The sequence below is a fragment of the Pinus tabuliformis genome, chromosome 3_1, assembly GCF_031772625.1.
Source record: "Pinus tabuliformis cultivar Carrire ecotype Pingquan chromosome 3_1, CPIR1, whole genome shotgun sequence".
In the NCBI taxonomy this organism is placed as follows: Eukaryota; Viridiplantae; Streptophyta; class Pinopsida; order Pinales; family Pinaceae; genus Pinus; species Pinus tabuliformis.
The window spans coordinates 979339563-979366661 of record NC_142301.1 but is presented as its reverse complement, the minus strand read 5'-3'; the positions used below and the strand labels follow the sequence as shown (position 1 = coordinate 979366661).

At 39.8% G+C, this 27099-nt stretch overlaps 1 protein-coding gene across 1 annotated transcript; it reads right to left on the bottom strand.

Moving 5' to 3' along the window:
- Positions 1–1644: 1644 nt before the first annotated feature.
- On the bottom strand, positions 1645–25170 carry LOC149191120 (uncharacterized). Its single transcript, XM_089410672.1, has 2 exons — positions 24463–25170; positions 1645–1719 (listed from the first exon to the last, which is right to left on the bottom strand). The coding sequence occupies exons 1-2, from the start codon at positions 25168–25170 to the stop codon at positions 1645–1647; spliced, it is 783 nt and encodes a 260-aa protein (XP_089266798.1).
- Positions 25171–27099: the final 1929 nt, after the last annotated feature.

Here is a 27099-nt window from a genome sequence, read left to right as displayed (position 1 = left end):
TAAGCTTTCTTCTATTCTTTTGTTAGCAATTATCTAATCCTTCTACTACTATTTTTTCTTTTCCTTACATTGTTATGTACCATAAATCTAACAAAATTGTATGTCTATTCACAAACAAACTACTGTAGATTACTGGAATCCTCAAACCAGTTGATATGTTTTTCTTTCCATACAAACCATTCTGCAATGAGTGTAAATAGGTAGTTAGAACAATAGACTGTTCAATAGATAACATGTTTTATTGCACAAATTGTGCTAACAAAAAGTTATTTTCTTATGAACAAAATTTGCAATGTACAATCAAGGATATTACTTGTAAGCTAGATTCCACCCTTTCAAAGGAACTTCTTCAGGTATTCTTCCAAAAGCTTTTGCAGATATCATTTGTAGAATACAAACAAACATCTCAGTGACTATTTTCTTGTTACGTGGATTCTCAATAACTAGAACCTTTACAATTTTGATGGCCAATATCATTGTCGACATTAAGAATATTTAACATCCTTGATTGCTCTATTACAGTATATTCTATTTTATATTGTAGATTCTGAGTCTTCTCATGAATGACGCAAAGAATTCTGACAGTGTTTTGTATCAAATGTTATCTGGCTCTAAAGCCTGTGACTGTGGACAAAAGTATTAATTGACCACGAGTTTTCCAAGCACTGCTCTCAACTTATATATTATATATAATTCTTTGTTGATCAATATGAATATAAACATTTGACAAGAGTTTTTTTGTATCACATCTGTGTTCCATGTATAGTATTGATTTTAAATCTAATTTGAATTTGTGCTTCTATGACTCTATTTGTTGTCGTGTATGATTTTGTTAATGTATACACAATGGTCCTAGATTTTATTGTTTCCTGTTTTTCACACATCCCTAAGTTTCACGCATCATTGTTCCCCACAACACTTTAGTCTTATGCACATTGCTTGCGTGCTAGCTATTGTGATTACGAACAGGGAAATTGTGTATGTTTGCATTGTGGTATTTATGTAAAGTCATTCTTTTAGAAATCAAGGTCATGATATCTATCATTTGAGGTATCTTTCATTGACCAAGTCAGCTCAAATGAACACTTTTGATAGAGGGCCAATGCGAAAGTAATTCGTTGGGACAAACTCGATAATGCATCATTTAAAACTGGGGGTGATGCTGACTAACAAGACTTGAAAAAAATCAAGTGCATTGTATCTACCATCTGAGGCATCCCGCCATTGGCCAAGTCAGCCTGACTAAACACTTTACATAACGTCACCATGAAAATAATTCCTCGGGAAAAACTCAATAATGTATCATTTAAAATTGTGGTTTCCTACTGACTAATAAGACCCGTGACACAAAGATTTATATGTCATTTAACAAATTCTAACACTCAACTATTTTACCTTGCGCATGTTCCCCTTTCACACACCTCAACTATAGCACCTTCGTACATATTGATACCTTTGTACACCATCTGAATCATCTTGGCATTGACCAAGTCAACTCAATCAAACACTTCACACAATGTGACTGGGGAATTACGTGGAACTAATTCCCTAAGACGAAGTCATAATGTATCCTTTAAAATTTCCAATGATTGTTGACTAACATGAATCGCAAGACAAGAATTTATATTCCATTTGACAGTCATGTTAAATTACTTTCCCTCCCCCACGTTCCCCTCCCACACATATCTCCATTTTTTCACTTCGTACATATTCCTTCCTCTGCACACTTTAAAAAAAACATATATTTAAAAACCCACATTAGATTAAGTATTCAAAGCCCAATGTACAATATGAAGCATCATGGCATTGACATAAGGCAAACTTATCTTATTTTATGTTGTGAATGAAAAGATATTTCTGTTAACATTATCACTTAATCACCACAACTGAGCATTCGACACAATATGAGGATGGAATTAATTCCTCGAGAGGAACTCATAATGCATCGTTTAAAATTGTTGATGGTCATCGATTAACTGCACTCGTGAGACGAGGAATTATGTATCATTTAATATAAAATCTAACACTAAGTACTTACCCATGTTCCCCTTCTGCACAATAGATGTCATTTATCATTGAATTATATTCAACAAAAACCACCACGAAAGGTTCTTATTTACATAAATATTGAACCATAAATGAAAGTGGTTTAATTTTATATAGCTATGGGGCTAAGAAGATCATGCATTATGCAAATAATTATAAAAAGGACAAGCTCATGACAAATATGTGGATCACAATCTAATAAACAGTAGTTACATTAATACAAATAATACAAAATAATTAACCTTATAACCCTTAAATTTAAAAGGTTGAATTTCCTATACTAATTTAAAAGGCAGGGACTAGCTGCTTCACATTTTGACTTTTTATAACCTTAAATCTTATTTACAAACTCTGTCAAAAACAAATGTCCAAGCAAGTTTTCAATTGCATTTTAACCTTTTATAAGCTTTATTCTATTATTTTTTCTGCAACTATCTGATCCTTCTACTACTTTTTATTTTCTTTTCCTTACATTGTTTATGTACCATAAATCTAACAAAATAGTATGTATATTCATAAACAAACTACTGCAAATTACAGGAATCCTTAAACCTATTGAAATGTTTTGCCTGCCATAAAATCCATTCTGCAACCAGTGTAAATAGCTAATTATAACAATGGATTGTCCTATAGATAACATGCTTTATTGCACAAACTGTGCTCACAAAAAGTTATTTTATTATGAACACAATTTGCAATTTACAATCAAGTATGTAGGTGGCAAGCTAGAATGCACCCTTTCAAAGGACCTTCTTCAAGTCTTGTTCTAAAATCTTTTGTAGATATCATTTGCATAATACAAAAAAAAAAACTCACCTATTGTTTTCTTGCTACGTGGATTCTCAATAACTAAAACCTTTGCAATTTCAATAGACAATATCATTGTTGACATCAATAAGATTTTACATCCTTCATTACTCTATTATATTATAGTCTGGTCTATTTTGTATATTCTGAGTCTGCTCATGAATGATGCAAAGAATTATGACATAACATTTTGTATCAAACATTCTATGGCTTTGAAGCCTATGACTGTGAACATAAGTATTAATTGACCATGAGTTTGAAAGCATGCTCTCAACTTATATATTATATCCAATGCTCTGTTGATTAATGGGAATATAAACATTTGACAAGAATTTTGTGTTTCACATATGTGTTCCATGTCTAGTATTCATTCTAAATTTGATTTGAGTTCTTGCTTTATGGCTCTATTGGTTTTTGTGTCTAATTTATTAATGTGTACATAATGGATTCAGATTTTACTATTTCATGTTTTCATACCTCCTATTGTAGTTTCTACAAAACCCTCCAAAATTTTGCCTATATTCAAATTTTTGAACCTCCTAATGACCGTGTGATTTGTCATTTCAATCATTAAAATTGTTCCATTCTTGTTATTTGAGTCGTTCTAAGTGTTCAAGTTCCTTTCTAAAGAAACCCGAAGTGTCGTATTTTGTTAGAGGTAGCCTTGACACACCTCCTAGAGGCAACTCCAACACACTTTCTCGCATTACTTGATCCTCTCTATCACAAGGATATGTGTTAGACACATAACACACTTTTTTATTGCAGTTGACACTTTCGTCACAAAGATTTGTGTCCTAATTGTCGCACTTGGAGATTAGTTTCGTTTTGTTGTTGTTTTAATGTATACATGTTGGTTTTGGGAAATTTCCATATTCTCAGCATGAGTTTGATTGTATGTATGTGTGTGATCATGCTATGAATTTTCTTACTCTCTTCTTCACTCAACTGATCTCACACCTAGTCAATTTGTGGGTCCTTCCTCGTCCTCACTTCTTGCACAAGTTATGAACACATTCAACCTTCAACCAAGTGATGAGCACATTGCACACTCCCAAGCCTCAGTTGTGAGACTCTTGTATCCTAAACCTGTGCCCTGCGCCCATCTTGAGGTCATCTTCCTTCACAAGCACATTGTGCATCTCTATTTCATAGTCATCAAACCTCTTATTGTTTACGCTTGCCCTCTATGCCAAGCCTTGATCATCCATACCTTGTGGAGTGCATTTCGCACTCCAAGTGGAATGTAAGGTCTCCCCTTGGCCCTTGTAGTTGTGACCTGCACTCAACCTAGAGACTCCTTCTCAGTCATAGTGCATTGTGCATCCTTAGTCCTCATGCCTCTAGCAATTGTCTCCGGGACCTACACTTTTCGCTCTAGCTTTCATCCCTCTCACTTGCCCTAGTGCAGTGTGCACTTCCAGTGCCCATACCTACACCTCTTTCCTCTTGGACCTGTGTTCTGCACCCAATAAAGCCTCTCTCTCAGTCGTAGCACACTGTCCCATCACAATCGACATCTTGCATGAGAGAAAAAGATAGAATAGGTGATTTTGGGACTGATATTGTCTTGCCATGAGTGAGTTTAATTTCTAGGTACTATTGAGTCAAAGCCAATGAGTCCATCATCTTAACATGGAAAATGATATTCAAGGAGATCATCAAGAAGAGTTTTCAGGAAGACATTTGTGGAAATGAGACACAAGAATGTTATCATGCAAGAGTAAAGGAATTCTGAACTACGACAGATATATGGTGATCCATGATGACTTAGAAGTTTCCAGTACTATATCCATACCCTTTGGAGGGTGAAGATGAAGTACATTCTAGACCTATCATAAAGAGTTGAAGACGTAATATCAAAGAATAAGACTTGGCCTCGACACATTACAATGAAGTTTCATGTCACAATCGCCAAATTGTAGCCTTTCAAAGTGTCGATACAAGAGTGTTATTTTGTCCCATGTATTTTGCCACAATTTGTGGAATGTAATTTTGTAATTTCTAAAAATGAGTAAATGTGAAAAATGTGTGGAAGCCCAAGGGTCACACATGGAATGTGAAAAGTCACTAGGAATTCCAAAGGTCATTTAGGAGCTCAAAAGTCATATAGGATCTCAAGAGTCACGAGGGAAGTCAAGAGTCACATGGGAGATGAAAGGTCATCTCATTTGTTATAAATAAACCCTCGTAACTCAAGCAAATGGATTTTAGACTTTTCATCTTGGCTTCTCAAGCTAGGCATAAGAGAGAAGATATTTATTTTGAGGAGCAAGTAGTGGCTTCATGTTCCACTATTGAGGCTAGTGATGCATCCATTGTAATTGTGTATCTTGATACTTTCACTTAATTTTCTCAAGCTCTCAAAGCTAGGTGTCCTTTCATGCATGTATCGTGAATGTTGTACGACTATTCTTTCATGTTTACAATGTATGTTTGTATTCATATGTACTAAAGAAAATGAACTAATTCGTGGGTTTTGGTATACATATTAATTGAATTATGTGTCCTTGATTGCTTTCTTGATCGTTGTTTCATTAAGAACTATTTTGCGAATTAATTCATTATTCTTTCTATGTATGTGTGTATGTCTTTATTAAGATAGTACTATTGCTTTTCTTCTAAAGGCTCACTCTTTCTTTTCCCTCCCATGAAAGTATTTTATACACATTGCAATCGTACGTTTCACAAAGCTAACTTACTTGATTATCTCAAAAGTATAAGTATGCTCTCTTATGTTGTAAATTGCAGCCAAGACAAATCTTTAAGATCATTATAATGGTAGTTGGGCCTATTTCCCGGATGAGGATCCTATCCCAAATGGTGTGAGGTCTAATTGAGACTTCATACTGGGAAGACCCCCTTGTGTTGGTGAACTTTCAACACCGTCAAAACATATTTAAGATGCATGCATCATTGTTCCCCACAACACTTCAGTATTGTGCACATTGCTTGCACATTAGATATTTTGATTACAAACATGGCAATTGTTTATGTTCATGTTGTGGTACTTATGTAAATAAATTATTTTAGAAATCAAGGTCATGATATCTATCATCTAAGGCATCGTGTCATTGATCAAGTCAGCCCAGCCGAACACTTTTGATGTAAGGTTAGTGTGAAAGTAATTTGTCGGGACAAACCCGATAATGCATTGTTTAAAATTATGGGATGTCGTTGACTAACAGGACCCGTGACAAATTAAGCACACTTTATCTACCATATGAAGCATACCACCATTGACAAAGTCATCCCAGTGAAACACTTGATAGAATGCTAACACAAAAATAATTCCCCAAGAAAAACTTGATAATGCATCATTTAAAATTGTGGAAAGTAGCACTCAACTATTTTCCCTTGCGCATGTTCCCCATTTTCACACCTCCACTTCAGCACCTCCATACATATTTCTACATTTGTACACCATCTGAAGCATCCTAGCTTTGACCAAGTTAGCTTGACCAAACACTTCAGAAAGCGTGACTGGGAAATTACGCAGAACTAATTCCCTAGGACGAATTCATAAGGCATCCTTTAAAATTGGTGATGATTGTTCTCTAACATGACTCACAAGACGAGGTTTTATATGTCATCTAAGAGTCAAGTTAAACTACTTTCCCTCTGCCATGTTCCCATTCCTCACACATCTCCACTTCTACACCTCCATACATATTCCTACCTCTGCACAGTTTTAAAAAACTATATATTAAAAATCCCACATTATATTAAGTATTCAAAGCAAAATCTACAATACAAAGCATCTTGGCATTGACAAAAGGCAAAATTATCTTATTATCATTGTCGTAGGCATGGGATATTGCATTCAATTTGTGGTCAAAACTATATTAGTGTAGGTTTGACTAAAAATATTTGTAAACTTTCCATAGTTTTATTTTGCACATTGAAAATTAATATTTTTTGACAATATTTTAATTTAATTTTCTACAATCCGATTGGTCATCAAATTCAACATGTTATTTCTCAATGCATAAATTAATGAGCCAAAAGTACAAATGCCTTATCAATTAATAAACCAAAAATACAAAAATCTTATCATAAATTTGTATTCCTATATTACTCTATTAAAGATGTTTTTATATAGACGATGAGCAATGATTAGGATAAATTTTTCTTTGTAGCACCCTCAGATTCCATTCCAAATTGCCATTCATAAGGACAACCCCAACTGCTGACTCTGAAATGCTTTTTCTAGGATTTTTACTTGTCTGCGTCATATTTGTCCCTGTAAAATTATATTCCTCAAATTTATGTTATGTCACAGACTGCGTTGAGGCACCTCAAGGCCTGCTCAAGTTGGTACGTTTGGACAATGGAGTTGATTTTTAGTGATGAAAATAGCACATTGCATTCACATCCGAGCTCCTATTTTATATATATATATATATAAAGAAATAGAGCGTAAAGAGGGAGGTTATGATAGTGACATTTCGCTAAGTGTGGTACGTTAGCAATGATGAAAAGAAATCATAGCCTAAAATGGAATCTTCAATTATTTTTTTGAAATAATATATTAAATAGAATAATTTTATTAGTTTATATTAAATAGAATAATTTTATTAGTTTAAAATTATAATTGAATTTTAATACATTCAAATTTGAGGTTTTTAATTATACGTTCAAATTTGAGGTTTTTAATTCAATTTTAATACATTTGAGGTTTTTAAATTGTTTATGAAAATAGTTTTTTATATTATAATATAAAATTAATATTTTATAATAAATTAATATACTAGTATAGTTAAGGCTTACGATGTAGCATACTAATATTTCTTATTCTGCTAAGGGATGAATTTATATATTATAAGCATAATTTATCGATATATATAATCATCATGATACATATAAGCACTAACATGATAAAGTTGCAGTGTTATTTGGCAACATCTTCTAGTCATAAGCAAATTAATTATGGAGGTTGTAGTTCTATTTATCTTTGGCTTGAAGCGATGACTCAAATTAATAGAAGAAATGTGGCCAACAGGGAACCCATGCCACTATATGTTAATTTTATAAATTTTTATATTTTGATGTTTAAAAAATATTTTCTAAATCCCACATGATGTTTCTCCATTAAAAATTAAAATATTTAATGTTAAAAGATTTTAAAATTATTTTTATTATTATTAATAAAATATTTTCTAATTAATAAAATATTATAAATGTAAAAATTATATATACATATATATATATATAATTTATATGTTTTCAAATAATTTAAATAATAATAAAAAGAAAATTAATTAATAAAATTTAATAATTTAATATTTTTAATACTACATAGTAGCTATTGTAATATAAATTTTCAACTCTTTAGTCGACACTTATTCTAAAGTTAATGAATGTTTGAATCGATTTCATGGCGAGTGGAGTACAAATTAATAATAAAAATAAAATATTTAACAATAAAATATATTTTAATTTAGCTATATTAAAACTAAACGACATGGAGTAGCTACCATGTAGCACTTGTTTTATCTTGTGAATAAAAATATATTTTGGTGAACATTATCACCAAGTCGTTGTGGTTGAGCATTCGACATAATCTGACCACTCAACTAATTCTTCGAGAGGAACTCATAATGCATTGTTTAAAATTAATGATGGTCGTTGACTAACAACACTCACAAGATGAGGAATTGTATGCCATGTAATATAAAGTGTAACACCAAGTACCTACCCATGTTTCCTAGATGTCATTTAACATTGAATTATATCCAACAAAAACCGCAACATGAGGTTATAATTTTACATAAATATTGAACCACAAATGAAAGTGGTTTAATTATATATAGCCAGTGGGGTAAAAATATCATGCATTATCCAAATAATTAGAAAAGGGAAACTTCATGACAAATATGTAGATCATAGTCTAATATTCAATACTTTTTGTTTTTGACAGAATCGGTTGCTATATTAAAAAATGAAAAAAAAGAAAAGAGGGAACATAGGTTCCTGTGATACATGCGAAGCAGAGGAGGCTATGGATCTAAGAAGATACAGAGAGCAATTATCTCCTTAGTCCTGCTTGTTCCGGTTTTGAGAGAGTCTTTGCTAGAATAAATTCTAACAAATTGAAAGCCTAAGAACTGACATTTGCAAGTCATCTAAGATACATTAACAGCAGCGGGAGGGCCATCCCCATTTGATGTCGTTGAATACAAAGAAATGAATTCGTCCAGGTCGCATTGGAGCCTGGAGCCTACGCTGACAAGGAGCGAGAAGATGTGATTCTGATAGGAGTAAGTGAAGTGAATTAGAGACAGAAGTTTAAGAAAGGGAACATTTCTCTGCCTTATTCGATCGCTGAGACTGATCCTGCTGCAAGCCTAGAGGATCTGATGTTGTTTCCACTTGGTAGAGTTGTCAGGATAAATGCTGGAAGGACTGAAATGATTCATGGAAAATACTGAAGCGATTCCTCTGTATTGCATAACAGATTGCCGATTGTCCTGTCGCAGGCCTTATTTGCATGCATGTCTGCTTGCTTATTCAATGATCGAAGGATGTGGTGGAACTGCAGTGTTCCCATTGTCATTTGCAGGAATTGGCAGCGCTGTATGACCTGCTGAAGGAGAGCGTTCGGAGATTTTTTTTTTTGAGCCATTAAACTAATGACTATAGAAGAATCACCAAAGACTTTCACTGATCTTATACCAAGTCTGTTGAGTTGTTTAAGACCTTGAAAAAGGGCCAATGCCTCTGCCCTGTTATTGGAGATGTTCCCTAAGCCCCATTCATAGAAGAGGACACATTCCCCATTGGCATTGTAGATCACACCCCCTGCCCCTGCAATACCTGGGTTTGACTTGGATGCTCCATCGAAGAAGAGGTAGAAACAGTTACATTTTTGCAACCAACTTGCGAACTCTTCCTCTTTGAGCCTTATCTTCCAACTGTGGGTTCCCTGTCTACTCTGAGCTCTCATTGTTTTTCCATTCTGAGTGCTGTGATTTTTGTCCAAGATGTAGCTGACAAAGTTCCTTTCTTCCACACTATACTCTGTTGCATCAATATTGCTATGAGCTTTGACAGAGATAGTTTCAAGAGCTAGAGTTTTTGCCTTGTTGCAGGCTGATCTGGAAGTCGAATTCTTATCCTTAAATATTTTTCTATTTCTTACCAGCCAAATACTCCATAACATGGTGTATGGGAGAATGTTCCAGACCCTCTGCACTAAATTGTTGTTCTTATTTTTCCAAGGACAATTCTTTTTCCAGTATTGTATCACTTCACCTATGGAGTGCTGGGTGATCCAAGGGAAATTATCAATTGGATACAATTCTTTCCAGCAATCAATAGCAAAAGAACAGTCTACAAAGAGGTGTTGCATAGATTCTTCCGCAGCATAGCAGTTGGGACAGCAAGATGGACCGTTGATACCTCTTTTTTGTAAATTCTCTGCTGTTAGAATTTTCCCTTTTAGTAAGGTCCAGATGAAAAATTTAATTTTGGGCAGAGCCTCTGACTTCCAAACCATTCTCCAGGAGTTCCATATTGGCATAGGGAAAGTGCTGAGGCAGATTTGTTGGTGAGCTGCTCGAACTGAGAAATCAGAGCCAGTTGGGTCCCAACGAAAGCCATCCCTCTCATTCTTTTTGACGGGGGCTTTGCTGTGAAGGAAAGACTGCAGAAAGGCAAGGCTAGGATTGAGAGCGGTGGGAACATCAGGGAAGGACCATCCCAGCCAAAGGTGGGATAGAGGATCCCAGCTAGAAATCTGATCCAGAAAATGGATACCCTTGCTGCTGAGAAAGGAGAGAATAGGGATGGTTTCTTCATGACTTTTTATAGGTTGTTGTCCCAGAATTTTATCAGCTCCAATATTTATACTGTCTCCTCCCTTGGGCACTTTGGATATGTTCTGGGCAATGAACGGAATAGCTTTTTTACAAAGGCTCCAGATTTTTGAAGAGTCTCTATTGGGTATGACCGAATCAAGCAATTGTTGTCTTGGGCAGTTCAGATATTTGGTTTCTAGAACCCTTTTCCACCATGTTGAAGGGCCAGTGATGAGCCTCCAGACTATCTTCCCCCCGTAGGCAAGATTTTGAAATTTGGGGGATCTGACACCGAGACCTCCTCTGTCCTGGGTTTGAATGACTTGTTTCCAGCTGACTAAATTGAATTTATTTTTATCAGTTTTCCCTCCTTGCCAAAGGAAGTGACGGAGGATAACTTCCATTTTGTTATGAAAAGAAGAAGGGGCTTGATACAGAGAAAATCTATAAAGGGGGAGAGAAGAAATACCATATTTAAGGAGGATGAGCCGTCCTGCTGGATTAAGCCATACTGAACCCCACTGCTGCACTTTCCACTTCACTTTGTCAATGATGATGTCCCAAGTTCCTGCCTTCAGAGGTTTTAGGCTCACAAGCATGCCCAAATAGGAAAAATGTGTCCACTCAAGGTTGCAAGTGACACCAAAGATATTAGCGATCTTATGAATGACCTGATTTGAAGCATTCCATCCATAAATACAGCTTTTCAACTGGTTAACCAGACCTCCTGAGTACCCCATAAATTTGTCCAGAAGTGTCTTGAACCTCCTTGCTATGGTGGTGGAGGCTCCTCCAATAAGCAAGGTGTCGTTGGCGAACTGAGAATGATTGATGTTCTTGGCTCCATTTCCAAATTTGATTCCAGTTATGAGGCCCATTCTTCTGTTGTAGTCCAAAGCTTGGCTAAAAGATTCAGCCATCAGAATAAATAGATACAGGGAGAGGGGACAACCCTATCTGAGACCCCTGGAGGATTGAAAGGCTTCACCCGGTCTACCATTAACCAATGGGGAAATCCAAGGCCCAGAGATGCAAGAAGTGATTAGGCTGATGAAGGGCAACTCAAAACCCATCTTTTTTAAAACAGCAGTAAGGTAGGAGTGTCTAACTCTGTCAAAGGCATTGGCGAGGTCGAGTTTGAGGATAAATCCTTTCTCCTTCCTAGAGAGGCTTGAGTGGATGGCTTCTTGAACTAAAAGGATGGATTCATTAATTTGTCTGTTGGCCATGAAACCTCCTTGGTTGTCCGAAATCAAGGAGGGGAGGAGGGGCTTAAGTCGAGCAGCAAGGATTTTAGCCAGAATTTTGTATGAGGAGTTGCAGAGGGAAATGGGTCTAAACCGAGCAAAAGAAGTGGGCCTGTTTTCTTTAGGGATGAGAGCCAAAAAAGTGGCATTAGTATATCCACCTATTTTTCCCTTTCTCTGAAACCATCTGATCATCTTAGTCAAGTCTTTTATTACACCCCAAAAGGCCTTATAGAAACAAATGGGGAATCCATCAGGCCCGGGAGCCTTATTAGGATTCATATCCCAGATCGTTCTTTTGATTTCCTCCTCTTCTATTTCTTTTACCAAGCTGTCATTCATTTCTTTGGTAACTCCCTTAGGCATGTATTGAAGGAAGTCAGCGTAATTCTCTTCTCCTTTGGTTTCCGTTAAAAGCTCTCTGTAGTAATCCGTGGCAACCAATCTGATGGCATCTTGGGTGTTATGCTGATTGCCTTCATTGTCCAAAATTGAGCTAACATTGTTCCTAATTTTTCTAGCCGTGGCCTGTTTGTGGAAAAAAGCTGTATTTTTGTCACCATCTTGCAGCCAGAGCTGCCTTGACTTTAGTCTCCATTTTATCTCTTCTTCTCTGTTTATATGGCTCAGCTTTGCGTAAAGGGCACCTTCTTGCTCCTTATTCTGTTGAGAGAGACCATGAACCTCTATCGTTCTTTGGATGCATTCAAGATCATTTTTTATTTTTTTTTATCTCTTCAGGTTCTTTGTAATTGGCTCTTGCCCATTCTTTGATGGCTTGTCTGGTACTCTTAAGTTTGGTTTCCCAGATGAAACCTGGTGAGCCTTCAACGTGCTGGTTCCAGGATCTCTGGATAATATCTCTGACAGCCGGGTCCCAACTCCAGAGCGGACTGAATTTAAACGGAATTGGCCCTAGAGGGCAGTGAGTTTCCAAAGTGAGCATTATGGGGTAATGATCCGAGGCAGAGGTGGAAAGAATGTTAGCGTACCCCACAGAAAAGGAGGAGAGGAACGAAACATTTATTAGGAACCTGTCCAGCTGCTCCATTATGTTGCCAGATCCAAGCCTACGGTTACTCCAGGTATACCTGCGATTTTTTGGAACAACATCCACAAATTCATGGTCCCGAATGATAGCTTCCAAACGGCCTCTGAAGGGGTCAGGCGAAAAGCATCCTCCCCTTTTTTCATTGGCATGAAGTATCAAATTGAAATCGCCAGCCACTATAATATTTATAGTTGTTTCCCCATCGATGCTTGCCTTCAAATCGTCCCAGCAGCTTTCCTTTTCTCTGTATTGGTTGGGAGCGTATACATTGTAGATAACTACTGTTTGATTGTCTATTTTATTTTCCAAGACCGTTCTGATCCAATGCTGGTGTAGATTTTCTGAAATGCAGTTCCATTTGTTGTGAGCCCAAAGGGTAGCTATACCTCCGGAAGCTCCTCTTGAGTCACTGGTACAACCTATATAATGTTTCTGCTGATCTATTATTCCTCTTATATCTTGCTGCTCAAGTTTTGTCTCCTGAATCAAAATAATTTCTGGCTTTTCGCTATATATAAGTTCTCTGAGGGCTAAAACTTTGGAGGGATGCCCTAAACCCCTACTGTTCCAAGATAGAATTTTCATCATTGGATGTTTGGCTTACGGAGAGGTGCTCGCCTCTCTTGAGTTGCCTCCTTCTCGTGTTGCCCCAGGATGAAAGCTTCTATAGGGGTTTGAGTGCCCATGGCTATGTCTTTCTGAGCGTTCTCGTCTCTATGCTGCTTGGCAGATTTTCTACCAGGACCTGATTTCTTGAAGGAGTCGCAGGAGGAACCATGATCTTTGGACGAGCTTCTTGTGAGCCTAGGAAAGGGGGGATCGAGGGATGCCTGCGAATGGGTGATTTGGAGGGGGGAAGGATCTGAAGGATCAGAGGGAAGAGAGGGGGGCAGAGAGGGATCCTCGGGGGGAGGATCTAGGGATGATAAGACAAAGAAAGGGTTAGAAGAGGAGGGGAGGGGCGGATCAGGAGGGGGATGGGAGGAAGGGGGTGTTGGCATTATGATTCTGGTATGGCTTTATGATACATATGTTGTACTTGATGGCAACCCACTCATCTCAGATGATAAATTATAGTGCAGAAAAGTTCACGCACTTATATGCAGAGAAAAGCTTATTCTATGTAGAGAAAAGTTCACGCACTTATATGCAGAGAAAAGTTTATTTCATGTAGAGAAAAGTTCACGCACTTTTATGCAGAGAAAAGTTTATTTCATGTAGAGAAAAGTTTATTTCATGTAGAGAAAAAATTCACGCACTTTCATGTTGGAGAACTTACCTTTGGTCCATGGTAGTTAGTCCTTGGTATTTGAACCTATGGTTTTGGACCATGGTACCTCGTCAAAAGTGTGTATATGTTGGAGAACTTACCTTTGGTCCATGGTGGTTAGTCCTTGGTATTATTGAGCCCCATGTTTTTGGGCCCCTTGTATTGGTTATCTATGGTATTGATCCATGATTTTAGGAAGAAGCTTGCCTATATAAAGCAAAGGAGATCACTTGGCTAATTCATCCTTGCAATTGAATATCTTAAGATCTGAAATATTGGGTTATTGTTTTGAAAGTTTGATCTATGAAAGTGAAGTTGAAAGCGAATCTGTGAAGGGTGATCTCTCGAGCGCTGCAGCTGCGGAAGTGCGGAGGCGCCACAGAAGGCGCAGTGCGGAGACGCCACAGAAGGCGCAGTGCGGAGACGCCACAAAGGCGCCACAGAAGGCACAGTGCGAAGGCGCCACAGAAGGCGCAGCGCGGAGGCGCCACAGAAGGCGCAGTGCAGAGGCGCCACAGAAGGCGCAGTGCAGAGGCGCCACAGAAGGCGCAGTGCGGAGACGCCACAGAGGCGCCACAGAAGGCGCAGTGCGGAGACGCCACAGAGGCGCCACAGAAGGCGCAGTGCGGAGGCGCCACAGAAGGCGCAGTGCGGAGGTGCCACAGAAGGCGCAGTGCGGAGGCGCCACAGAAGGCGCAGTGCGGAGACGCCACAGAGGCGCCATAGAAGGCGCAGTGCGGAGGCGCCACAGAAGGCACAGGTGCGGTGGTCGCGGCGCCACAGAAGGCGCAGGTGCGGAGGTAGTACAGATATCCGCAGATCTATACCAGTGAAGTTGCGATCCCTGCTTAAATTTTGTTTTAACTGCCTTTGACTATTCTGCAGGGTTTTGGGTGCATAACTGATGTTTGGTTACTGGTATTGAGTTCAGATAACAGCATGATTAATGACTTATCTTTATGTACTAGATCTGGTTGATAACTCTCATAATATCATTGTATATGTATGGATCTGGTGATTGGGTGATTCAGAAGGTTGTTTGATTATGAGCTTCAATGTTGTTGTTGGGTCCAGTATGAAAATTGGATGAAAAGTGGCCTTTCAGATTATGTGTTGTGCTTCAGTGTATCCAGTCTGAAAATTGATGAAACGTGGTACCTGGAGGAGAGAAGATTGTAGGCCAGCGCCTATGTACTAGTATCTAAGCTAGTACAAAAGCTAAGGGAGATCTTTGGAGCATTGTAGCAGGTAGCAGCCTGCGTACTAGTAAATGGATCGGCTAGTACAAGAGCAAAGGGGGTTGTAGCTCCCGTACTGGTATAAGACTGCACCAGTACAAATATTGTAAAAGGATTTTCTTATTAAGAAGAAGATTGAGATGACTTGCAGCAGGTGGTTTTTCTCCCGCATTGGGTTTCCACCTTATATCATGGTGTTCATGTGTGTGCCTTATGTGTGATGATCTATTCTCTATTACGGCATCTGTTATCTGATAATATGGTTGATAATGTTCTAATGCACTCATTGAAGATCAATTAACTTAATCATAAGAAGTTGTGGAAGTAGCATATATGAATCTGATTATGGAAATGAAAAAGTTTTATTAATGTGATAATACTTATTCACCCCCCCTCTCAGTATTATTTCCAACAATTGGTATCAGAGCAGGTCCTTTGATAGAAGCTTGATCGCTTGAAGGAGATCCGTGGAACAATGGGAAAGAAGCTTAAGAAGAAAGCAACTAAGAAAAATAAGTCATCTCAGAAGAACTATGACAGTGGGAGAATCGATTGGGGATTAGGTATAAGAAGCTCTTCAGATTCAGAATCAGATTCAAAATCATTATCAGGTATGAATATATTATCCTCTGATGTTCCAGCTATCTTTCCTTTTGGAAGAGATGAAAGTGATAGCGAAACTACTGAATTTGCTCTTATGGGTGAACAAGAAAGATATCAAATAGAGGCAGAATTTAAAAGGCTGACAGACAAAATTAGAGATCAACAAGATCTATTGAAAAAAAGGGAATGTGATTTCAAAGAAGAAGCTACCAAACTAAAGGCCCAACTAGAAGGAAACAAGGTAAGAAAGCTACTCAAGGACAAGGAAGACCAATGTCAAAAATTGCAGCATGAAGTGACATCATTAAGAAAAGAAGTCAACGAAAGAAGCACAACCATCAAGAAACTCAAAGATAGATCCAGCTACTATGAAAATCTTGAAGCTACAATCCTCTCACTAAAAGGAGATCTTGAAGAATCAAAGAAGCAGAATACAGATCCACTCCAAGCTATTGCAAAACAAGAAAACGAAGTCACCAGCTTAAAATCTCAACTAGAATGTGCCTTCCGAGTTCGTCAAATGCAGCAGGATCTGAATGAAGAACAAGAAAAGGAGATTCTCAAACTAAGGGAACAAATGGAAGAAGGAAGGAAAGCTGAAGAAGATTTGAAAAAGCAATCTCTTGAAAAGGAAGAATAGCTTCAGGTTGAGTTAAATATCTTGAAAGTTAAACTAGAAGAAAAGGATAATCTTTTACGATTTCAAGATAGTTCTAAAGTCTTGGATGACATTCTTAGTAGTCAAAGGTCTCCTGCTATAAAGACTGGTCTTGGTTTCCATGAATCTGTTGAAGGTGAATCTAGTTCACAAGGTGAGGCAAGGAACTCTAAAGAGAAATCTAAAGTGATCAACGAAGAAATGAAAGATCAATCTCATCATCAACCAAGAAAAGAGATTCCTCAAAGAAAATCCTTTACTCCTCCTATGAATAATGTTGAATGTTATGTATGTCATAATCTTGGACATGTTGCAGCTAGATGTAGAAGAAGAAGGGTTCAAGACCATTATGCAGAAAGATCATCACATTCAAGGTACTTTTATGGATATTGCTTTGCTTGCAATATGTTTGGTCACAAAGCTGCTGATTGTTACAGGAGGAATATGAAACATGTAAGATGTTATGCATGTAACAAGCTTGGACATATAGCTAAGGAATGCAGGAACAAAGTGTGGGCACCATATCAAAAGGAGAAAATGTCATCATCACGCTTGAAGATATGGAGGAAAAAGGAAGTACAGACAGAAAAAGGTGGCACTGCACAACGTACAGACATACCAGAATCAGAGGGAGCTGAAAGTACAAAACTTCAGTGTCCTGAATCTCATATGCAAACTCCATAAAGGAAAGTTGCATATATACGCGAGTTAGTTACTGCACAGTCGCGTATATGATTGTTTGAAGAAAGGCAGTAGGGACAGATTCAAGAGAAGGATCAGTTTTGCTCTAGTTAATAATAATGATGTGTGGATATGATGGTTAGAAGTGTTTTGGTTCTAACTTGATATTGATGATGTTGATCCAGGTGGATGTTGGTGGCCACCCACCAACCCATTTGGACCCCCACAACTGTCTCTTTCAGTCTTTTCAGTTTCCTTAATTGTAGCACAACTTACTATTTTTAGCAGTTTTTCGGGTCCTGAACTTCCGGAGCCGTTTTGAGGCCCTAAACGACGTTTTTTGGGAAATCTGGGGGCAACATGGGTCTATAGACCAATGTTGCCCTTCCCAAAGTGGTAGTTCTCGGATAGATCTTTCTAACGAGCTATCGTACGCGTCAAACGGAGATCGTATGCCAAAGTTACGACCCCGGGAAATTGATGTACCAATTTACCCAAACGGGGCCCACAATTTGGCGTTTCATCTTCTAGGGTTAGGTTTCGGGATGTGAAGGGTTTTCCATTGTTTCTCAACAATAAATAGGCCTTCGAGCCTCATTGTAACACAGTTCGGAACAGTTCAGAGGCATGTAGCCACACATCTCTTCTCAGAGATAAGCTACCATCGCCCTAGCTAGTTTCTTTCCATTTCTGGTTGTAAGCAGATTTCAGTATTTTCCATTAATGAAATGAAGTATTATTTCCGCTGCATCTCTGTATTTATGGTTATTGCATCTATGTATTTATGGTTATCTCTGTAATCTATTGCGTTCCTGTCTAAATCCGGATCAGTGGTATCAGAGCGGTCTGCTTTTTCTCTGTTTTTCTTTGCATGTCCCCAACGAGGTCGGGATATAAGGAGTTAGGGCTTGAACTGGTCGAACCTTTGCAAGACCAGCCTCGCAAATCCCGACGGCCTCCCATGGCGGATGAGAAGAAAGACGAGGGGGCAGGAGATCCTATCAAAATCTTGCTCGAAGAAGCACTCGAGCGGCAAAGGAACGCGATGATGGATAGCTTTGCGCAGATCCTTCAGCGGCTACCCAGAAGTGACGCATCGGCTTCCAGCAGCAACTCTGGAAACGCCACACCGTTCAAGGTACAAGTTAATTTTGAAATCCCCATCTTCGAGGGTAAAATAGATGCAGATGCCGTAGATAAATGGTTAAATCTGCTAGATGGGTATTTCTCTGTTCACGAATTTTCAAGTCGGGAAAAGATTGTTTTCGCTCTTCTCAAAGCAGCCCCCCACGTCAAGGACTGGTGGGAAACCTACTGCGAGCAGAAGGATGAAAGTACAGGCTCACTATTTTCAGCAGCACCCACTTGGAATGACTTTCGGGATGCCATCAAGGAGCAGTATTACCCTGTCGGAAGCTATGAGGACAAATACATCAAATGGACCACACTGCGGCAGGGACGAGACCAAGATGTGCCGGAGTTCACAAACATTTTTCATACCCTTCGCACACAGTTGGGTATCAAAGATTCTGAGTTGCATCTGGTACTCAAATACCGTGGCTGCCTGCACAAATACATCCAGGAAGAGATGGTGTTCTTGAACATTTCCTCACTCGGCACAGCATACCGATATGCTGTCAAAATCGAGCAAAAGTTCAAACAGAAGAAGCGAGACTTTGGATCTGCAAATCCGAAGCCCAAAGGACAAAGCCAAGGCGGGGTGACCCAAGACAACCCGTCGAAGCCGCAAGAAAAGAACAACACCACGAAACCGAAGAGGGACACCGGAAAGTGGTGTGAGTTCCACAAGAGTCCCACTCATAACACAAGTGAGTGTCGAACCAAGCAGTCGCTAGTGGCTGAGTTGAAGGCTTCCGAATCAGATGCATGTTCCGATCCTGAGCCAGAACCCGACAAGGGGAATGGCAAAGGGAAGCAGATCATTGATGCGGATCCCACTGCCACTGTTGCCACTGCCAAGATCAAGAAAAATGAGCTCGAAGATCCAGAGGAGGGGGAGCGTCTTTTCCACTCACAGATGTGGGTGAAGGGTTCACCGCTGCGATTCATTGTCGACAGTGGTAGCCAAAAGAACCTCCTTTCAGCAGAGGTCGTGAAGCGGTTGGGCCTACCGACTACACCGCACCCGCAGCCGTACAGTATCGGGTGGCTTCATGAAGGGCGAGATCTAAAAGTTCGCCAGCAGTGCCGCCTTCCCTACAGCATCAAGCCCTTCACAGACGAGGTATTGTGTGATGTTACACCTCTGGATGTTTGTGATGTATTATTAGGCCAGCCGTACTTGTGGAGGCGACATGCTGTGTATGAGTCAAGGCCTCGTGCTGTCATTATTTCTTTGAGTGATTCATTATACAGGATACCAGAGGTAACCCCACCTACTGCCACATCTTTGATCACTACTAAGAAAGGCAGCAAGCTCATATCACAGACCAGGAAATTCATCTGTCTGGTTTACTCCCAAAATAAGGGGAAGATCGTTGCTACATCCATGACTCCTGCAAAGGGTTCCTCCATGCAGCAGCAGCAGCAAAGGAATACAGTCATGACAGAACACAGGAACAACTTCTCCTCACCCACAGGGGTACCACACAAGCTTCAAGTGGGCAACAAAATCTGGTTGCATCTGCAGAGAGAACGCCTTACCAGAACCCATCAGAAGCTCAGACCACTCCGACATGGTCCTTACAGCAGTACCAAGGCTATGGGGAACAATGCTTTGGAGCACATCATTCCTCCATTCCTTCGCCTGCACCAAATGTTCAATGTGGACCATCGTCGACCATGCTTCCCACCATCACTGGACACATCAAAGATTGCAGGACAAGTTCAGCAGATGGAGGAACTCAACGCAATGGGGACCATTGCTTCGTAAGGGGGGAGGAATGATCCAGGTGGATGTTGGTGGCCACCCACCAACCCATTTGGACCCCCACAACTGTCTCTTTCAGTCTTTTCAGTTTCCTTAATTGTAGCACAACTTACTATTTTTAGCAGTTTTTCGGGTCCTGAACTTCCGGAGCCGTTTTGAGGCCCTAAACGACGTTTTTTGGGAAATCTGGGGGCAACATGGGTCTATAGACCAATGTTGCCCTTCCCAAAGTGGTAGTTCTCGGATAGATCTTTCTAACGAGCTATCGTACGCGTCAAACGGAGATCGTATGCCAAAGTTACGACCCCGGGAAATTGATGTACCAATTTACCCAAACGGGGCCCACAATTTGGCGTTTCATCTTCTAGGGTTAGGTTTCGGGATGTGAAGGGTTTTCCATTGTTTCTCAACAATAAATAGGCCTTCGAGCCTCATTGTAACACAGTTCGGAACAGTTCAGAGGCATGTAGCCACACATCTCTTCTCAGAGATAAGCTACCATCGCCCTAGCTAGTTTCTTTCCATTTCTGGTTGTAAGCAGATTTCAGTATTTTCCATTAATGAAATGAAGTATTATTTCCGCTGCATCTCTGTATTTATGGTTATTGCATCTATGTATTTATGGTTATCTCTGTAATCTATTGCGTTCCTGTCTAAATCCGGATCAGATGTCTCGATACTTCTTATTGATATGCATGATCAGACAGATGGCACAGGTTTAGAGGGAGCATATGGACTTAATGCATTATTGGCATTATGGTTAATAGTCCTTGGTGATGATACTTATATGGATAAATGATTCATCTTGCTATGGTTATGAGTTGTTCACATGGTTCTTGGATCAGATTTATGGTTGATTCTCTAATGATGCTTGCATGGGAAGCACTTAGCTTGAATTCACATCTTCTTGATGTTGAGTCACTCATATGCTGCTGTCGTCATATGCATAAAGATCATATATTACAGTTATGATTCCTTTCATTCTTGGCACAAATGGATGAGGATTGTTGGCTGGATACAGGGATGATTATTCAAAGTTGCATTGTTGGAGACATGATGATAATGAGCTCTAATCTATATGATGATAGGATTGTTTCATACATATGTTGATTAATGCAGATATTCCCAATTGATGATACTTGATTCATGTAGATCTGGATGGCTATGATGTTTCTCACATAGAATGTGAAATTCTGTTGATGCGGACATACCTTGATGATTCATGCACTAATACAAGTTGCTGGTCTAGTTGCTGTTGACAGATACTATGGAGCAGATCATACAGTGTTGTTGCTGATGTTCATCTTATTTAGGTGATGTCATATCAAGACTCATGATGTAATAGTGTCATCTCTTCAGGTCATGTAACGACCTATGTTGGTTTCCCCACTATGCCTGGGATGAAGAAGTAATGTATTTGGTTTTCATTTTTCTGATATATCCCCACTTGGTTGGGTGATGGATGTATGTATTGAATCTTTTAGGAAGGTCATTTGTGATGTAGAACATCCTTTTGCAGACCTTGCTTACAGTCAGGGGGAGCCTGAGCATGAACAACACTATATAGCAGAGCAGACATTTCAGCTTGTTCTCAGAAAGAGCATGATCAGATTGGTGCACCATGACATATACAAAGGGGGAGCTCATTCAGAGATTTCAACAGGTACTCAGGGGGAGCTTATAATGCATTGTTGGCATTATGGAGGACGTACAGAAGGAGATCTTGGATGCTGGTCTGATTATTGCTGCAATCTATCTCTTTCATGGTCATTTATGGTGTTTGGTGGATTATGTTTCTTCTTTACAGATCTGGTTCATATTCAGGGGGAGCATAACCCTTTGCCCTTGATGTCAAAGGGGGAGAATGAGCTGAAGATTTTGAGGTTGCCATCAAGTCCAAAGGGGGAGATTGTTGGCATTATGATTCTGGTATGGCTTTATGATACATATGTTGTACTTGATGGCAACCCACTCATCTCAGATGATAAATTATAGTGCAGAAAAGTTCACGCACTTATATGCAGAGAAAAGCTTATTCTATGTAGAGAAAAGTTCACGCACTTATATGCAGAGAAAAGTTTATTTCATGTAGAGAAAATTTCACGCACTTTTATGCAGAGAAAAGTTTATTTCATGTAGAGAAAAAGTTCACGCACTTTCATGTTGGAGAACTTACCTTTGGTCCATGGTAGTTAGTCCTTGGTATTTGAACCTATGGTTTTGGACCATGGTACCCCGTCAAAAGTGTGTATATGTTGGAGAACTTACCTTTGGTCCATGGTGGTTAGTCCTTGGTATTATTGAGCCCCATGTTTTTGGGCCCCTTGTATTGGTTATCTATGGTATTGATCCATGATTTTAGGAAGAAGCTTGCCTATATAAAGCAAAGGAGATCACTTGGCTAATTCATCCTTGCAATTGAATATCTTAAGATCTGAAATATTGGGTTATTGTTTTGAAATTTTGATCTATGAAAGTGAAGTTGAAAGTGAATCTGTGAAGGGTGATCTCTCGAGCGCTGCAGCTGCGAAAGTGCGGAGGCGCCACAGAAGGCGCAGTGCGGAGGCGCCACAGAAGGCGCAGTGCGGAGACGCCACAAAGGTGCCACAGAAGGCGCAGTGCGGAGATGCCACAGAGGCGCCACAGAAGGCGCAGTGCGGAGGCGCCACAAAAGGTGCAGTGCGGAGGCGCCACAGAAGGCGCAGTGCGGAGACGCCACAGAGGCGCCACAAAAGGCGCAGTGCGGAGGCGCCACAGAAGGCGCAGTGCGGAGGCGCCACAGAAGGCGCAGTGCGGAGGCACCACAGAAGGCGCAGTGCAGAGGCGCCACAGAAGGCGCAGTGCGGAGGCGCCACAGAAGGCGCAGTGCGGAGGCGCCACAGAAGGCGCAGTGCAGAGGCGCCACAGAAGGCGCAGTGCGGAGACGCCACAGAGGCGCCACAGAAGGCGCAGTGCGAAGGCACCACAGAAGGCACAGTGCGGAGGCGCCACAGAAGGCGCAATGCGGAGACGCCACAGAGACGCCATAGAAGGCGTAGTGCGGAGGCGCCACAGAAGGCGCAGGTGCGATGGTCGCGGCGCCACAGAAGGCGCAGGTGCGATGGTCGCGGCGCCACAGAAGGCGCAGGTGCGGAGGTAGTACAGATATCCGCAGATCTATACCAGTGAAGTTGCGATCCCTGCTTAAAATTTGTTTTAACTGCCTTTGACTATTCTGCAGGGTTTTGGGTGCATAACTGATGTTTGGTTACTGGTATTGAGTTCAGATAACAGCATGATTAATGACTTATCTTTATGTACTAGATCTGGTTGATAACTCTCATAATATCATTGTATATGTATGGATCTGGTGATTAGGTGATTCAGAAGGTTGTTTGATTATGAGCTTCAATGTTGTTGTTGGGTCCAGTATGAAAATTGGATGAAAAGTGGCCTTTCAGATTATGTGTTGTGCTTCAGCGTATCCAGTCTGAAAATTGATGAAACGTGGTACCTGGAGGAGAGAAGATTGTAGGCCAGCGCCTATGTACTAGTATCTAAGCTAGTACAAAAGCTAAGGGAGATCTTTGGAGCATTGTAGCAGGTAGCAGCCTGCGTACTAGTAAATGGATCGGCTAGTACAAGAGCAAAGGGGGTTGTAGCTCCCGTACTGGTATAAGACTGCACCAGTACAAATATTGTAAAAGGATTTTCTTATTAAGAAGAAGATTGAGATGACTTGCAGTAGGTGGTTTTTCTCCCGCATTGGGTTTCCACCTTATATCATGGTGTTCATGTGTGTGCCTTATGTGTGATGATCTATTCTCTATTACGGCATCTGTTATCTGATAATATGGTTGATAATGTTCTAATGCACTCATTGAAGATCAATTAACTTAATCATAAGAAGTTGTGGAAGTAGCATATATGAATCTGATTATGGAAATGAAAAAGTTTTATTAATGTGATAATACTGATTCACCCCCCCTCTCAGTATTATTTCCAACAGGGGGAGGGGATGATGAGGCAGTATGGGGAGCAGAAGGAACAGGAGGGTCAGATTCCAGAGGAGCTTTGGATGCCAGGGCGGACTTCTTCTTTTTGACAGGTTCCCATTGGCCTTCTTGATCACTGCTCTTTGCATCAACAAGTTTAGCACATTGATTGGCAAAATGGCCGTATTCGTGACATACCTTACATTTGAAGGGGATCTGCTTGTAGTCGAGCTGCTGAATATGCCTCCACTCATCCACCTTTAGTTTTATTGCTTCGGGGAGTCCTTTGCCAAGATCAACTTTGACGCAGATCCTCGCACAGGCCTGCATGTTCTCTTTCGGTTCGCTACGGTCGATGTATTTTCCAACTGCATTCCCAATGGCACGAACAGATTCGTCTCCCCAGCAGTGGAGTGGGAGGTGGGGAAGACGAACCCAAACCGGAACAGCACTGGGGACGTCCAGTTCAGGGTCAAAATCTAGAGTCCATTTGTTGAGGTAGAGGCCCCTGGAGTCCATGAAGTAGGGTCCGTTTCTGAAAATTAAATCCTTGTCCTCTTTGGATTCGAAGTGGAATGTGAAATATCCTTTCCCGCAAAACCTAATGGAAATCTTCCCTTGAATTTTATCAGTCCAATTTCTCTCCACCCATCTTTGAACGGTTCTAGGAGAAGGCCAGAGGCCTGTGAATTGACCTATGAGGCCTTTTTCAGCCAGAGATAGAGCGGCAATGCGGGTCAAGGCTGGGGGTAACTGAACCTCTTGGAGCCCATCTAGCTTCTTCACAAATTTAGAGAGGGCAGGCTTGGGGCGTTGTGGAGGCAGCGATTTAACCAAAGCAGAAAACGCGCTTTGAGAATCCATCCCTTCCGAAGGGGGATCCAGAGGGTCCAATACCGGGGCCATGGCTGGGGCCGTGGCCCAAGCAGCTGCAAGCAAATCGCTGGGAGCAAGGTCGCGCGCGAGAGCTACAGCGGACTAGCGCAGCAGAATTTTTTGAATACAAAACTATTCCCTAGTTTTTATTCAATAGTTACACTAATACAAATAATACAAAATAAGTAACCTTATAACCCTTAGCTTTTAAAAAGTTGAATTTCATATACTAATTTAAAAGGTAGGACTAGCTGCTTTGCATTTTGACTTTGTATAACCTTAAATCCTATTTATGGACTTTGTCAAAAACAAATGTCCAAGCAAGTTTTCAAGTGCATTTTAACTTTTTAAAAGCTTTCTTCTATTCTTTTTTTTGCGGTTATCTGATCCTTCTACTGCTTTTTTTTCTTTTCCTTACATTATTTATGTACCATAAATCTAGCAAAATTGTATGTCTATTCACAAGCAAACTACATTAGATTACTGGAATCCTCAAACCAGCTAATATGTTTTTCCTATCATACAGGGCATTCCACAATGAGAGTAAATAGCTAATTAGAACAATGGATTGTCCAGTAGATAACATGCTTTGTTGTACAAACTATGTTAACAAAAAGTTTTTTCTTATGAACACAATTTGCAATGTTCAATCAAGGATGTAAATGGCAAGCTAGATTGCAACCTTTCAAAGGGCCTTCTTCAAGTCTTCTTCCCAAAGCTTCTGCAAATATCATTTGCAGAATACAAATAAAACATCTGAGTGAATGTCTTCTTGTTACATGGATTCTCAATAACTGGAACCTTTATAATTTTGATGAACAATATCATTGTTGACATCAAGAAGATTTGACATCCTTGATTACTTTCTTATAGTATATATCGTTTGGTCTATTTTGTATATTTTGAGCCTGCTCACGAATGATGCAAAGAACCTTGACATAGCTTTTTGTATCAAATGTTTTATGGCTCTGAAGCTTATGAATGTGAACATAATTATTAATTGACCATGGGTTTTCCAACCACTTCTCTTAGCTTATATATAATATCTAATTCTTTGTTTTTTTGGACAAAAAAATTAGAAGATTTATTATTATTTCTACGCTTGGTCACAACAAAATACTCAGGAAATTTTACATTATGTTCCAAGATACATGATCTTCAAGGAGGACTGTGATAGGAAATTCAAAAATTACATCATGTATGCTACTAAGATCATGCCTAATGCAAAAACTACTACTACTGTAGGCACGAAAAAACTGGTCACATTACAAATTAATACATTTATACAGAGCAAACATAACTTACAGAGGAGGGCCAATGGGCATATTTTCTGAGGGGCCACCAAGGGCATCACTGGTTGTGCTTTGGTTTTCCTCTAAAGTTGTCTGGTACTGCAGGTTTGTAAGTTGGCGATGAATCTAGTCAAGCTCATCTTCCAACTGATTAATCCTGGATTGATGCCTTTGGATTTCCTCAGCCAAAAACAGAATATTGGCTAGTTGTTGACAAATCTACTGACAGGGGGCACTAATATCTTCATGACTGCCAATGAGGATATGCAGGCAGAGGTTACAGGGATTGGAGCTGCCAAAGGTGGAGAGAGAAGCATCTTTTTTATCCATTACAAGCCTACATCCAACACTGCGAAGAGAGCCAAGCGCGCTAGCAGGATAAGATTGAATAGAGAAAACTCCTCAAATAGGAAAGCGCAAGGAGGCACAACGATACCTTTGGAGGAAGGGCCCAATATGAGACACTGGAAAGAAAGCTAAGAAATCATTGCAAATTGTTAGAAAATTATATATTACGGAGCAATGGAACACATAAAATATTGAATAAATATAAACACAGAAAACGCATAAAACAAGAGAGACACAGATATACGTGGTTCACCCAGTTTGGGCTATGTCCACGGAGAAACAACCAGTCCTTCCTTTTATATTATCCAGCAAACTGAAG